Raw genomic sequence first — 17,634 nt, 5'->3', positions numbered from 1 at the left:
CAAAAAGAAAACATCTTCTTAACAACCACTAGAGAATGATGAGTGGTGGAACACAGCGCAGGGAAAAAAATATAGAAATAAAATATGGTTTATGCGTTTCTTAATCTCTAGACATTAAAGTAATCATAAGATGTAGTTATTATTATTAAAGTATTTAGATACATTTTTGAAATGTAAAATTGTAACTCAACAAAACATGTTTACTGCTCGTGCAACCTCATTAAAGTATAAAATAAAATATTTCCTATTACTTTATGTTAGAAAAATTACTGGAATTTATTTAAATATAAAAGGGTAATCCTTATTGTCTATTATTATTATTTAAATCTAAACTTACTTAAATATTTGTTAAGAATTCCGTATGTTCTTTTCTGTGTCACCCTTTTATACAAACATTTATATACCAACACTTAGTTTTCATTACACAGACTGATGAAATATAGCGAAATGTCGGAAATTCCGGTATGGCCACCATCATACTAATCCCTTTTAACTTATAGCAATTAATTTAATCCGATAAGTAGAAAAGAAACACTCTTTAACTATGCAGACTAACAAAAAAAAAACTTTAACTTGTACTAGAACAAACGCACACAAACATCAATAAATAAGCGCTCGCATGCGAACCCAACTGTGGAGAGTTTCATATTTAAGATTTAGTTGAATGGGTCTTGTCTTTAATACAAATAGACTTTTAGATAATATATAAAAATATCTTGCATATTTTTTAAAACATTTTTGAATTTTGGATAATTATCAGCTTATGCATATTTAATTTTGAAAACAATTTCTATTATTTCTATTAAAATCGAACATGAAAATCTATATCAAAGTCTTATTTATGAAAATATATTTAAAAGAATAGTACAGGAAAAGATTTAACATAAATTACAGCTTGGTATTGAAAATTATATACCGTTCCAACAAATACATGATCTGTAACCAATATGCACCAAAGCCCCAAAAATTCAAGCACTTGAATATTTTGTTGGAATTTGACTTGAATGCAAATGTAATTATGTTTTCAACTTGAAAAATATTTGAAAAAATTAAATATTTTTCAATCAAAAAACATATGTTTCCTGTGGAATACTATTAAAATAAAGTATAATACAACTGTAATTCAATTGCTTGACTATAATTCCAGGCTTGAATTAAACTTGCTTCAAATTGAGTTCCAGTAAAAATGCTTATTATGTATGATTTATAAGACAATTGCTGTACAACATGACGTATAAGTATTTTTAAATCTCGGGAAATAATGATAATAAACATACGCTACAGTGTACCACTGGGCAGAAAGAAAATATTTTGGAAATAAAAAACTGGCTTATCCGATTGTCATGAACATACAAGAGCATTATTCGAGTATCTTCTTATATATATGTAGGCCACACGTTTTTTTGTGGTACACTTTTAAGTATGTTATTGTCAACCAATATTAATGAAACATATAAGGTTTAAAAGGTTTCTTTCTCTAGATATGTACAACATAAAAAATTACGTTTTAAAAGTTTTAAAAGTGGTTGAATTTCAGCTAACAGGCGATCCTAGTAGTTTTTAATGACACACCTCAAAGACTCCTCGAGAGTTTCGCTGTGGAGTGTCAAAGTAGGGCACCTCAGATATGCAACATTTTTAAACGCTTGTGATTTTTACGAATTCAAAAATAATAGATTTGAATTTCAAACTTTGAAATTAATTTTATTTATTGATAAAATTTTCAAATAAAATAGAATTCAATGTTGTACATTGCTGCTCGGAACATAGTGAATGCTCCTATAAGCGGACACTAGTCATCGATTAAGTTTTTTTCCGTTAGCTGGCGCTGTCCGTTAACAAGTGAATGGTAACATAAACATATTATGGTTGCAGTAATCATACAAATAATTATAAAGAAAATAATATTGTTTTAAAGCTTGTAAAAATGTATAAATGGTTATGGTAAACATGTACAACTATACTATTTCTCTGCGTGCAGTTGTAGTGTCAAATACTACCCAGTATGCAACATTTCGAGTCAGTTCTTTTTATCGAACTTATTTCGAATTAAAATCGAAAATATGAATTTATTATGATGCTCTATCCAATCTACATTTTTTAGAATATCATATTTTAATATTTTATAGAAATGGCGAATAATGTTCGAGTTTTTTTTTAATGCCAAATTTTATTTTTGCATAAAATGGACAAATGCATATACATACATATTATTCTTTTGTCAATTTGTGAGAAAATAAAATTTTATTTCTTATCCTATCAATAACATATTCATAAAAATATATTTTAACACGAAAAATGGATCAAAGACGTCTTAAATGAAAAGCGCAGCCAATTATTGATGTTGTTTTTTGACAATTCGAATCTCATAATCAGCAAACATCAGAAATATGTGCAGAGCTTATTTCATTTGAAAATGAAAACACATCTAACGCAACATTATTGGATAATAATAAAGGTATTGAATATGCATTATTTCAAGAAAAAATTGCTCGATGGTATAAAGTATTCGAAATTGTTCATATATTTAATCGAAATCGAATCAATTTAGAACATTTTTAATACCGAAAAAGGTATAGTATATCGATAAAAATTAGAATCAGAATAATAAATAATTTTCGACTCTTTATCGCTCTGCACTCTACTTAGGAAAACCCGCACATTCTCGACATTATATCGAAGTCGATATCGATAAAATTTTACGAAAAAATGATTCATTTTCGACATAACTTCGAATCATTTTGCATACTGGGTATGATTCTATGTAAAGACCAATATTATTCTTAAACGAAATTTTCTGTCCTCAAAAACCTTATAGACACCCCAACTTTGGGCCGTATTTATATATATTTTATGTATATATCGAGAGCCTATATTCAAAACCCTCTATCTTGAAAAACACAACCTTTCAGGAGAGCCGAAAACTGTTTTTTTCGCGTATTATTTGAGTTATTAAAATTCGATATTCTACAATATTTTTTTAAAGCAACTACTGAATCTCACATGTAATTGGTTTTTGAAATTTTGCATTATTGTGGACTTTATGATAGATAGAGGGTTCTGCTTTTCAAAAATATTCAATGTGTATGTATGAAATGATCAGATAGAAGGTTTTGAACATTAACCCATTTATGCCGATTGCTTGAGCTTGATCATTTAGAAATTACTTTTATATTATTTTGGAAGCAAATGAGAAATGTGCAATTAGAGTTTTTTAAAAATTTATTGAAAAAAGTGGATTTTTAAGTCGTCCAATTTAGAGGACATTGGGGTCACAACAACAAAACTAAAACGCAATAATGAAACACTCATACATATAACAATCAAGCTACTCTTCATAAATATAAATTCCAAAAAAATATAGTATTTATTCACTTGTAAATGTACAAAATTTTACTTTCAGTACAAACGAGATATGTCCATAAACTAAATATGGGAATTATAAAATATCACAAATTAAAAATTCAATAACTCAAAAATAGTAGCAAAGCGATCATACAATCTCCAATGAGGTATTGGTGAGTACTAAGTACGTGAACAAAAAATATGGTACTTCGATAAACGTGACGTATCCTGTAAACAAGAACTACATGTAGTACAGTCGGCATATCTAGGTTAATAACAATTAATTATTTTGATTTCATTTAAGCCATCTGTCAGTTTTTAGAGTGATTTATTTCATATAACTTAATTTATTTAAGATAGCGTATAATAATACAATATTAAACAAAAAATTATAGAAAATATGTTTTTACTTTGCTTTTGTAAATTTTTTTGAAGTTTGATTGAAGAAATTATTTTAAAAAAATATTTGAAAATCATTTTTTTTCTGTAAGGTAGAGAAATAACAAAAATGCAAATAATATTTTGATATGCTGTATTGAAAATTTGTTTTCCTCATGTCATAACCTATCGAAAAATCGATGGCACAATATCGCCAAATTTTCGACCTACCTAATCATTAGGGTAGAGAAGTTTTAGCTTCGCACATTTAAGCTAATATTAAGAAAAGCAGTGAAGAAGGCAGAAAATACCTCATTTGGGCACTATGTAACAAGTATGGTAAAATTACTAGAATTAATCCTTATTGTAAACGTCATAGGAAAATATGTCGCGTTCTAAATCATACTAAATGCTGTACAAAACTAATGAAAATATTACGATTTTAGTTAAATAAACTAACTTTTTTATAAACCCTGATGATGAACAAGAAAAAAATATCGCTTTCATCACCGTGAAAATCCATATTTGATTTACTTTTAGGCATAGAGAAATATAAATAGAGCTGAAACTCTAGTTTTTCTGTAGTCTTCGCTCTATGTGTATTTCTCTATACTTTTAAATATATAAAACCTTTAAAATGTTGTGCCTAAAAATTAAAATCTGTTAAATTTATAAATTCTTAAATAAAATTATATTTTTACCTAAACTCTCTAGTAAAACTTTTCGTTAGCTTTAATGAATCAGCGCCATAATTAGATTCATCATTTATTTCTTTCCCCTTTTTTTGGGAAATATAATTCTAGACATTCTGTTTCCTAATCATATTTCCTTGTATATTAATTTGAACATAATTGTTATAATCTTGCATTGATGACTTTTTATATATTTTATATTTAACTACAACTTTTATTGTAAACTACAAAATGTAATCATCATTCTTGGAATATGTCAGAATTAACGCTAAAATTACTTTTTATTTAAGTACAACTATTTATGATTTAAACAACAACCTCTAAAGATTTATCCACCGACTTAAAACCTCAATTACAAAATGATTTGTTTATGGCCATTAAAATGAAACTCCCCCTTTTAAGCAATTTCTTACATATCCATACATATATACTTATACTTACACACATACTACGATTTCCCACCAAAAGAGTTTCAAGTTTAACACCAACACTTTAGCAACGAAGTACTACAATAACAATAACAAAAAAGGGAAAACAATAACAACAACAATATTGTAACACGCAATCATCAAGAAAACATGATTATTTCTTGTAGTTTTTCTTTATTTTATTTTTTTTTGTTTTGTTTTTATTTTATTGTGATAAATTTTTGTAAAGAAAAACACCAGAGAAAATGTGTTGGTTTCTTAGTTTTTTTTTTTATTTATTTATTTTTGTCTTAAAGAAACATTTTACCCTCCCACTGGCACAGTGTTAGTTGAAGTCATAAAAATATCTGACAAGGAGTGTCAATGTAGTGTAAATTTTATGGCCCTAAAAAAGCTTTTAATTTTTTCATGTTGTTTTTTTTTAGTCTACCAAAAATTAAAGTTGCTACTTTCTTCATTCTAACATTTAAGTTAAACAGAGAAAGAGAGAGTGAGGGACAAAACATTTAAGGAAATAAAAAAGTATAAAACAAATTCACAACCACATAAAAATTACCCATAATTTGTCTTTGTCTTAAAGCCATAAACACACCTTAGTTTGTTTTACTTACTACTGTAACTGCTACTACTAAATACTACTAGATACTGCTGCTACTACAGCTGCTTTACTCAGCTCCAAAAACCTTTACATTTATTCAGTTCATATACTGAACTGTTTTGCTGCTATCTCTTGCTTTTAATATTTATACATTCTTTGTATGGCTTTTTATTTTTATTGCTAATACTTAGTCTTTTATATAAAAAAACAACTCATTAATTTTATGTGTATTTTGCTTTGTTTCTCCCTTTCTTTTCATTTTTGAATTTAGGGTGCTACTGGGGTGCCAGGTGAACGCGGTGCCCCCGGTCTTAAAGGTGACCGCGGTGAAAGGGGCGATCCTGGTCCTCGTGGTCCCGAAGGTCTGCAAGGCAACAAGGGTGAGCCAGGTGTCGATGGTATGCCTGGCGTAATGGGTCCTTCAGGACCCCCAGGTCCACCTGGTTTGCCAGAGAACTATGATGTAAGTATTCATTTGTTTTATTACTAAAAATATTATATTCATTTTTTTAAATCTTAAGTTTAATAAAAAAATGCATAAGTTTCTTTAAATATATAGATTAATCAATGACAAATTGTATTCTGATCTTTAATTTTAATGAATTCAAGTACTAAAATGTTGCATACTTTTAGGATATAAAAAACAGATTAAAACTTTGCATACTTTTAGGTTATTACAGATATTTTATATAAATTTTAGTATAAATAGACCATAATAAAGGATGTAATACATATAGTAGGGACAATACCAAAATTACTTTCAAAATCTTACAAAAACTAACAAAATATTTATTGTTCTACATGTCTAGTCTTAAGCCAACCACTTATCTGTTTTAGCAATGTAATGACACACTTTTATACACCCTCATTATCTGAGTTTAGAAGTGTGAGAGGATATTAAAAATTAACCAAACAAATTCACTTATCTTCTCGCCTTGATTTTATGACTACCCAAAAATAAAATTAAAAAAAAAATCTGTTTTATATTTTTCTGTTTTTTTTCCCTGCTTATGGGTGTAAACAATAAAAAAAGGAGCAACAAAAAAAATGAAAAAGAATTAAAATCGTTAAAACATACGGCCATCGGGCCACACTATTACAAGTGTAGCGAATGGGAAAAAAATTAGAAAACGTGACTAAAATAGAAAGCCAAACGCACGTAACAGCTAAAAAACGGACGAATGAACGAACGAATGAATGAATGAGTGACTGACTAAAAGAAGGAACAAAGTCCATTAAAAACCTCATGATGGCTAAAATAAACAATAAAATTAGCTCTACAAATGCCTACTCGGCATCTATAATGTTCCATCTACTTTTTTTATGTTTTTTAATGCCATTCCATGCCTGGTGTTTCTTTACTATTTTCATCCTTTGCCTTTTTCGGTGTGTGTGTGTCTTCACGAGTATTTTTTGTGTGTGTGTTTTAGGCCACACAATTAACCTAAAAGGTTGAAAATAATAATAAAGAAAAACAACAAGAAAACTTCAGAAAACTTGAGCTGAAAAACAAAGTTTAACCCAAATAAATTTCAGTTTCTTTTTTTTTTTTTTTTGGGGAGACAATAAAAAATTCATAAAAATTAAAAGAGGTTTATAAATAAAACAAAGCGAAAAGTTACAAAAAAGTAAATGTATTTGATTTGGGCAGTTGAAGTAGAACTGTGAAACAGCTACCTACATATTGCACTGGTTCCTTTAAAGAAAGTTAACTCAAAATTTTTCGATTTTGACATTTTGCAAGAAATCGATGTACAGTGGTCATATCTACACATCATATCTAAAATCTTACATCATTTCCTCTAATCTTTGTATCGGAAGATTTCTTTTCAATTCATGTTAGGTCATGGTAGGTTAATTCGTCAGCCACCCAAAATATTTCCAATTTATATCATGTGTTAGGTTTCGTTGTGATATTAAGTTGGATCGTTTGATCTAACTAATCTTTCGACTTGATAAAGGTATGAATCACTCCTTCTTCTTCTTTTCTGTCGTCATAACTCACTGTGGAGCATAGGGCCTCTACAAAATTTCTCCAAGATATTCGAGCATTCGCAAGTATTTTTACTTCATTCCAGCTTTTCCCGCTTTTTTCTATGTCTTTAAGCAAGCTTCTTTTCCATGTGGTCTTTGGCCGACCTCTCCTTCTATTACCTTGTGGATTCCTGATTGGAGATAACAAGAATTGTATATTCGTTATACACTCGATTTTATTATATTTTAAATTCGTTCTTAAGTACTATTTACAAGAATCTTAAACTAGTCTAGTAGGTACGTGACGTTGTGCACATTTTCTTATCTATAATGCGTACGAGAAGACATATGATAACACAAACATCCCACGGACATGCGAGAATGATGGGTTTTATTATCTACTAAACGCACACATGCGTGGTGGAAAATGTAAACAATTATATATTTAATTTTACAATGATAAGATTAAATTACTCTAAGAATAAGGCTTGGCGTCTTATTTCATCTGTATCCTTCCTAAGAGTGTGCCCGATCCATTTACACTTTCTTCTTTTGATAATAATTTGGATTGGCTCAATGTTACATTTTCTATATAGTTCGTTATGGTTATGACGTTTCGCCACCAGATTTTCAAAATGGAACGCAAGCAACGGTTTGTAAAACTTTGTAGTTTACAGTTCAGTGCCATTGTCGTCAGCCACGTTTCGCAGCTATAAATCAAAACTGATAGAACGTTCGACTTGAATATGTTTATTTTAGTATTGACTGAAGTAAAGGTTGTTTTCCAAATATTCCGCAATTGGAAGAACGCACTGTTTGCCTTACCAATCCTATGTTGAATATCTGATTTTGCACTATCTGTTGATGAAACCATGCTTTCCAGGTAGCAGAATTTGTCAACAAACTAAACCTGCTTCTGACCAATGACAAAAGGGTTGTTGTTTGAGGTTCTTATTTTCATCGCCTTTGTTTTCCCTGTGTTAATTTTAAGACCAACATTTGCTGAGTGGACAACCAAATCATCAAGTTTCGATTTATGTCCGAGTGCTTAGCGGACAGAAAACAGATGTCGTCAGCGTAGTCTAAATCCTCGAGATGGCCGGTTAAGTTCCATTGAATACCGCGTCGATTAGTTGCAACCGTATTTTCAAGGACATTCTCTATAACAATCAGAAAGAGTAGTGGAGACAGTAGGCATTCCTGTCTTACACCCGATTTCGGAATAAATGGTTCTGAGAGCCGGTTGCTGTACAAGACTCAGCAATGGAAGTTTTCATAATCACTCCTACATAACAAGTAGAAATACTAGTATCATAAGTGCGCCCAAGATGAGAGCTTCAAGTAGTGTCTACCTGGTTGTTACCGATATTAAGTTCAGTAAATTGTGTTTTTATAGAGTGACCGAAGTTCGTATTCTCTATGCATCCATGTAGATTTTTGAATGCATCTAACGTATTTATGAACACTTATATGTAATTGCGGAATGACATGTGTATGTAATCTTAGTAACGTTAGGACTTGTAATATTCTGGAATACTTTTCCTGTGTTATTTAGTTCTTTTTTTAGAAGAGTCCAATACCATTCCACAGGTCGTAGTGCTAGATAGTTGAATGGATTTGCCTCCCGTGGTACAAAAATTTTATTATTGTTTGAATCCCACAAAACGGCCTTTTTCGTAGTTGCATGATGCCAAATTTGGTCAAAAATATGAAGGTATTCTGTGCTCCGCGGTTTTTGTACACACTTCGTAATATATATTTCTGAGTTTATCGTGCCTCATGTCACAAATGATTGGATAAGGTTTGTTTGGAATAGTGTTTATAATTTTTTTGGACTCACTCTTCTTATCGAGTATTTAAAATAAGGAAAAGGATTTGTTAACAAAAATGTATTAAACATTTTTGTGTTATAGTATACTTTGTTAAAGAAAGCTGAAATGGAGTTGGAGTTGTGTGATCTCACTCCGAAAACCAGCCGATAACTTTGCCAAGAAATGCATAGAATGAAATCCGTGGGGAAGCAGACGAGCTGTTCGAGCGCAAACTAAAAATAGAACTTGCGATATTGCAGATGAAGTGGATTGAAGTCAAGCATCGAGATTATTGCAACCACCTTGTTCTCGTTCTGTCCCTTTGCACGCTCGAAGAGTGAAAGGAACATATATACTTTAACGAAGGGTATACATTTGAAAACAGATTGCATAAATACTACCTTTGATTTTTAGATCCGCTACTTATTATTAATTAAATTCTGGTTTTGATGATCTAACAATTCATGTCTGTAGATTATTCTATTCGATACCAAATCTTCCTCAAATTTCTGTAAAATTATTGAACAAAATTTATTTATTTGTAGTTGTTTAGTGAATTACTATAGTTCTTTTTATAGTTCTTAGAAAGAATACATTTAATTGAAATAGTTACTAAATTCATTAAACTATTTTATTTCCCCCGCTTTTGTAATTAAAAAAAGCCTTTAAAAACACAATATTTCTTGTAAACAAGCCTTGTTTTTCTTTAAAAGAAACAACACTTTAAAATATTGTTTTTCTTTTAACCCTGACTAGTTAAGTATATACCCATGTATGTATCTATATACTAACATAAAACTCTTTGTGTTTATATTCTTCTTTAAGGTGCTATCACGTTAGGCTGACAGTGTTTAACAAAAATATTTGACTTGAGACTCAACCCTTTTCTGACACATTTAGCGTGCATGACACTTACATAAGCGAGCATTCGCACGATAACAATGCGATAATGCCAGCAAACATGAAGACGACGAGCAACAAAAAAATTATACAAAAAAAAAAACCAAAACGGAAGCCACCATTATTCTTATTTTTTTCCTTACTTACTGCTTCTAACAAGTAAAAAAGTAAACAAATGTATTTCTACATTTTTTTTGTTTTGTTTTGTCCTCTTCTTAGTTATGTTGTTGTTGTTTTTTTTTACTTGTAACAGACTTACGTTCGGAATACCGGGTATTATGGTGCTTGTATTCCATCTACTTGTATGCTCTTCTTTCTGTTGGTTACAAGTACACAAGTATTAAGTTGAGTGAAAGGCCTCAAGCTTAATAGTAAGACGACAGTTTGATATGACTTGGTAAAAGGTACAAAAAAAATATATATAAATGGAAAATATCAGTACAACAACAGTAGGAACAAACAAATGTACGTAGATACATAGAGTATCTTTTGGTTAACATGTTACCAAACTGATAATAATAATAATGGCCACGAAACGCACAAACACAAAGGTATCTACTTACTTACAGCAGGAACACAATGATGGAAAGTAAATGAAAAGAGAAACTTCAATCTACAGCAAACGAAAGATATACATATGTAGGTGTTGGTATGTGCTGAACGAGGGGAATATGGAAAATACTTTCAAATATTCGACACAAATATTTTTTGTAGAAACATTTTCGTTACTACTTAGACGATACTAGGATTTTACAAAGATGTTAAAACTATTGCATACATTTAGGAGTTACATTTTTACCACCACACCCACATTTCGTGTTTCAAAATATGAAAACTTATTTGCTTTAATTCATAAATCATCGGCAGTTTAGGAAAACTTAAGAGTTACAATTTGAGTGCACTACATAAGGAACGAAGCGATTTTTGAAACTTTGCTCTTTTAAATTCGATAATATTTGGTATACATGTTCTCCATGGCCATACAAAATTTAAAGTTATCCAGAAGGATAGACCTGTCCATCGGTCTAGATCGTTTTAGATCTATACTTTTTTGGGTCTAAGATGAATATTTCGATGCATTAAAAACGAAATGACAAAATCATCCTTTTGGTATAATACTTTATGATATCAATTTATTTGACATATTTACATATTTTTACATTATGGTTTATTATTAAAATGATAATGTTCAAAACTTAGATTTATATGTATATTGGCTGTATGACATACAAATTTGTGATTTATTTTGAAACATTTCTACAAGATAAATATATTCAAAGCATTGGCCATTATTAGTTATGACCATTTCCCTTCTTTGTGGCACCATGTGGATTCCGAGCCAAAATGACTGTTCATCTTTTGAGAATAAGAACGAATTAAGCCAATTTAGTTCGGATACTCTGTTCCAAGGCGAAGCGCATCCCAGAGAGAGTGTTCTGCATCGATGAATACAAATAGAATTCGGAAGGGCTAAGGTCTGGACTATAAAACCACTTAATTCTAAATAGTTTTTAATTGGTACTGCAACAAATGACCTATCGTTGTTGTGTCGCAATATTACGGCTTCATGTCAGCCGGCGGCTTCAATGAGCCCGTCATTGGAATGTCCACCAGGATGCCCATTTGTTTTCTTAGTTCTAGTTGAATTTTTGTTTGTTGAACAATTTCTTTATTTTGTTTTTATTGGTAGTCTGTACGCGATATGAATTATACACTCAAAGCAGCGAATCCACGCAAGGAGTGTTGATAATCCATACTCGTACAAATGTTCTTGTGGTTGTCTCAACTGAATCATATTCAGATTGTTAAACAATTTTGGAGTTGCTCCACAAATTCCGCAAGTCTGTGATGATGACTCCGCTATGGCGTGAAAACTTTCCCGTCAATCATTGTCTAATGGAATTCATGTTGTATTTTCAAATGATTTAATGTTGTAGGTAAAATTTGAGCAATTTGCCTTTTAACATTTTCAACCTCATTCCGAACTAAGTCTGCTGACTCTTTTTCAAAAATTAGTTTAATAGGTCTGCAGAACCTAGTTGAAGAAGGTCGATTATTTTCCCATAGTATTGACGATCCATTTTTTATTAGCAAAGGTACAATACATACAGCAAATAAATGCTGATCAATATTTCCAGTTTCGGGACATTAAAGCATTGCCTGTAAGTAGAGTTACCACTGCTTCCATCACAACCCCATTTATAAATGGCTTTTATGCAATCGTTGTTATTGCATTCAACTACGAGGTCCTCAAATGCTCGCTTAAAACGAATCAGTTGCGTTCGGTATAGTTTCCATCTGATATATTACGCTTCAGGTTATCGTAATGGATCCATTTTTCGTCTTTCATGATCTCTCCGCTTCAATTCGTAAGGTAATCAATTTGTTTGCTTTTGAATGAATCATGCTGCTTGCAAACATTTGGAAATTGCTGATTGAGTAGCTTCCAATGTTTTTGCTATCTCATGTTCTACATTAATCTCTATGGAGTTGTGAATCCAATTTTTGGTCTTCAAACTTTTTTGGCTGGCCTGGGCGATCTTTGAATTCCGTGTTCGCCATAAGCTTTGGTGAGCAATCGGTGTGCTTCAGTGCCACTTTTTTTTTAATGCCTTTTGGAACATTTTTGTTTCCTCCCATATTATATTGTAGTAAAAGTACTTTTTGAGCCATCCTTCGTATTACACTTTCAGATATACTAATTCTTACATTTGTATAATAGCATAGAGTTCTGTATGTATATTGCTGGGTATATACATACATATATATGTACGATAATAGACATACATGTAGTTGCAAACTCCATTACCACCTCGTTGTTAGACGAACATGACTCTAAATTGGCATGGTACATTTACAATACCTACTGCATACATTTACTACCCAGCAGTTAAGCGAGTAGTCAATGTATCCCATATAGATAATAATTTTCACTAATGTCTGATCACTTTGTAGACTCCAAATTATATATTTTGTGGGTCATTTGATTGTGGTTATGTGCTCTTTGTAGTGCATAGAGAAGTCAATTGGTTACTATATACATTCCATGTAATCTTGCGTGAGGGCAATTGATTCGTTTATTTCAAAAACCAGTCAAGCAACAAAAAATCTAAAATTATGTTATTGGGCTATTATTATTTTGTAAAGGTAGACGCATCAATTAATCAATTAATGCAAAAAAAAAACAAGTAAGAAAGTATGATCGGTCAAGCCCGACCATATAACACCCTACACCAAGTAAATGAGTAAAAATATTTTTCTTTTAAAATATCAATAATTTATATTCGTGAGTGATTTTCGGAAGTGGGCCTTATATGGGAGCTATGACCAATTATGAACCGATCATCATAAAATTAGGTGATTTATGTCTATATGAAAGTTATTTATTTTGAATTTTGTGTATATACTAGGGTATTCAATCGATTAACCGTTAATCGGTTAACCGATTAATTTTAGACGGTTAACTGTTCGAATAATTTGAAATTGCCGATTTTCAAATAACAAATAAACCGATTAATTTGTGTCGATTAACCGATTAACCGAAAATCCTTTTTTTTGCACTTAAAAAAATGCTTTTGTATTTATTTATCCGTTTCAATTCAAATACAAATTTCAAATTAAAATTAGATATTTTTTGAACATCCTATAAATATGATTAGTGAGTTGTATAACAACTGACATATTTAATTTACATGTATTTGAAACTTTGTTTATATTTACATGTATAGACGAAACTTTTTTTGAAATGAGTCTTTTATCATAAATAAACGAAGCTGTTAAATTAATCAAAATCTAAAACAATCCAAAAAGGAATATTCTTTATCATGCTTTTGAGAGTTTTTTTCCAAGAAAAGTTTTATTAAATATAAAGAAAAAAATCGTTTAAATTATATTCTTTTTATAAAAGATTATTTCAGAAGATCTCACTAAAACCCTAAAAAACTCACACATCGCTAATTTGCTGCAACAACGTCATAATTCAAAAAAAGTTGTTTCGAGAAAAACGTCTTTGAATATTTTATGACATTTTACTATTTCTTAAATAAATTTTCAACATATCATGCGAATTCAGAAATATAAATAGATGTTAATATCTTTCTAATCTGTATTTAACCCAAATTTTTACTTATCAAATATACGAGAAAACATGAATTTTAATTTTGATGTTTACAACAAAAAAACACTCTCACACAAAAAATAATTGACTTCTTTGAAAAGTGATACAACTATATGAAAGATTATAGAACAGCGCATATTTTGTATTACTCAGTTCAAAAAACACGGATTTTGAGTTATGACGTTGTTGCAACAAGTAGGCGATATGTATACAAAAATGATCTCAAATACCTTATTTGCTGTTTCTATAAAATTAAAATAGAAATTATTCGGTTAATCGAATAATTTTATATTAACCGATTATTAACCGAATAAATCTAAACCTCGATTAATTATTTGCTCGATTAACCGATTAAACCAGAAACCCGATTAATTGAATACCCTAGTATATACCAATATTTTTAAGTGATTTAAGCACGTTAAAGTGATTTTCGGAAGCGAGTCTATATGGGAGCTATGACTAATTATGGACCGATCGTAACAAAATTTGGTGACATGAATTTTGTATATATAAAACTTATTTGGAGCGAAACTTGTGTAGATGCATATACAAATTAAAAATTTATGACCGATAAAGTCCAATTTCGAAAGGATATTTATATGGGCGCTAGGTGAAATAATGGACCGATTTCAGCCAGTTTCAATAGGCTTCGTCCTTGGGCCGAAAAAATTATATGTACCAAATTTTATCGAAATATCTTCAAAATTGCGACCTGTACTCTGCGCACAAGGTTTACATGGACAGCCAGACGGACGGACATCGTTTAATCGACTCAGAAAGTGATTCTAAGTATACTTTAATGTGGGTGTTATACCAAAATTTTTAGGCGTTACACACATCTGCACAAACGCATAATACCCTCCCCACTATGGTGGTGTGGGTATAATTAAATACTGGCCCTATATAGTGCAGAAATAAATGGCCTACAGCGGAAGAAGAATGTAAACTTTATATTATTTTTTAAATACATAAATAAAAAAAGTTTTATGTTTATCAAACAGTTATACAAATGGTATAACTTTCATAGGAAACAATATAAATTTAGTATAAGTAATTTATAGGTTGCTAGGGAGATTTATTTGATTTACTCAAAATCAATCATTCGCTACTTGACGGGTTTATAAAATAAACGATTCAAATGTCACTTAAGTATCTCTAAGTAATCTCGAGTGTAGCCCTTTAAACTTTTATTTTGTATGACACTTCTTTGTGAGTATATTCGAAGTATACTGACATCCCTGTAACAAAGCGTAAAGTCAATTGTCACTTAAGTGTCTCGAACCCTAGGTCTCCACGTAGCAATATTTATTGCTGCAATTGTCAAATTTGATTGCGTCAATGAAATTTGCGAGTGTAGACCGCAAATTGCCATATGTAGCAATCCATTGCGCAATGATTGCTCTACTGATTGCCTGAGAAATTATTGCTAAGCAATAAGCTGTCAGATCAGTTGTCATTAATGTAAAATTTCTTCTTTCTATGATTCGATGCGATTAATTCATACATATTTAATTTATTTAAGTACCAAAAGTAAGAAAACAATGAAATTCGTGAAGAAAATCATGCAATAAGCAAAATACACCTAAGTTTTTCATAGAAATTCTCGCGTTGAAAATTTTGTATTTGTGACGAACGTTTTCTCCACTTAAAGCAATCAGCAATCACTTGCTGTTGTTCTGCCGACGTTATTGCTTGAGTTTAGCAATAAATATTGCTACGTGGAGACATGGGGTAAGTAAACTATAGTGTATTAGCTTTAAACTATTATTTTATACTGGACTTTAGAAAGTATTTATTTTACCATCCAGAAGTAATATCTAGGAGAGTTGTCGGAGGAAGTTTTGTTTACAAACACTTCATCGGTTATTGGACTGTCTATGAGATGTCATTTTAATTGAATATTACATGTTAAAATAACTAGTTATGTAGCTAATCAAGTAACCAGTTAGGTAGCTAGTAAGCCAACTGACTCTATATAACCGGCATGTGGATCCACTACGTTGACTACTTTGGACCAACTATCAGACAGTCTCATTGTAATCAAAAAAAATTCAATGCTTAGAATATACATGTGTTAAAATAACTAGTCACGTAACTACTTATGGGAGATAACTAGCACCCTAAGTGGTATGTAAAATCACAAGTTAGGGACAGTCTCATAGAACTGCTGGTTTTCGTTCATACTCGTACTGATTCAGTTATTCACTGACATACACACAATCGTACCTACCTCAAGCGGTGGTATACGTTTAACTTCACAATAATCGTTATTCGTATGTAGCTGTAACTGTGTCTGTATCACTTTTGTATGTTTGTAGTACAGTTTGTTACTCTAGGTTAGTAAAACTAGTATCACTACTTTGACTACTACCAAACGGAGGTTTTTGCGGTTTAACATTAAGGTACATATGTATATAGGTATAAGATTGAGTGTGTGTATTTTTCAGTTTATATAAATTTTCATACACATACATATGTATTGTCGTTCCATGAGGTATTTGAGCATTTAGCAAGTGGCAGTTTTCATTTTACTACTTTGTGGTCTTGTGAGATTATGTTGCGGCTGTTTTTCTTACTTACCACATTTTTTCCTTGTATCCTTGATAGTTATTTTTTTTTTTGAAGCTAGTATAGGCTTGAGTGACCAGACGTTTTAGTATATGTTTTAAATAATAAATAATTACAAATACGAAAAATTAAACTTTTGACTAAACACAATACAAAATCTTATATTTGATAATAATAAATAACTCAAGGCAACAAAATCGAAATAAATTTAGAGGCTTTTTAAACCACTATACAATATCGTGGTTAAAGTAGTACAAATATGGTTCAAATTTTAAATTCTATGTAAACCTCTACATAGAATTTAAAATTTTTAAAATTTTGAAATAAAATTATAAATTTTTTTAGATGTTTATCCACATAACTAATGATAACTCAACAAGGGATAGTCCGATATTGTTAAAATAAACTTAGAAAAGTAGAGATTTACATAACCGCAATTTTAGCTACACAATTTTATTTATATCAAACAAAAAACTTAAATTTTGTGAAAATGAGCGAATTTACTTAAATGTGAATAAATTCGAAAATAATCAATCAATTTTATATGACTGATATGTCATTTTGTTTCTATTACACGTGGCTTTGAAATAAAGTAATAAATCTGAAAATTTTTTGTCGTTTTCGATTTTTCATGATTTTTTAAACCAAAAAAATTTTATATTTTCACATAAAAAATATATTTTTTGCTTCAATTTTGTTATTATAACTCTGAAACTACTGAGCCGATTGAAACGCAATATATATGGAAAAATTTGCACATAGCATGGGGAAAATGTTTTCAAAATTCAGTCAATCAAAAGAAGAACATTAACTACTCAATTTT

General features: G+C 30.4%; 1 protein-coding gene across 6 annotated transcripts in view; it reads left to right on the top strand.

Annotated features, from left to right (window-relative positions):
- Mp (Multiplexin) overlaps positions 1-17,634 on the top strand; it is a 754,200-nt gene that overhangs the window by 447,377 nt on the left and 289,189 nt on the right. For all 6 annotated transcript variants that reach the window (XM_065503879.1, XM_065503878.1, XM_065503877.1 and 3 more), the window contains one exon: positions 5,713-5,904. In XM_065503879.1, the coding sequence (XP_065359951.1) occupies positions 5,713-5,904 (192 nt within the window). The remainder of the gene's footprint in view (positions 1-5,712; positions 5,905-17,634) is intronic.

The sequence above is a fragment of the Calliphora vicina genome, chromosome 3 (genome assembly GCF_958450345.1).
Source record: "Calliphora vicina chromosome 3, idCalVici1.1, whole genome shotgun sequence".
In the NCBI taxonomy this organism is placed as follows: domain Eukaryota; kingdom Metazoa; phylum Arthropoda; class Insecta; order Diptera; family Calliphoridae; genus Calliphora; species Calliphora vicina.
This window is presented reverse-complemented; position numbering and strand designations above follow the sequence as displayed.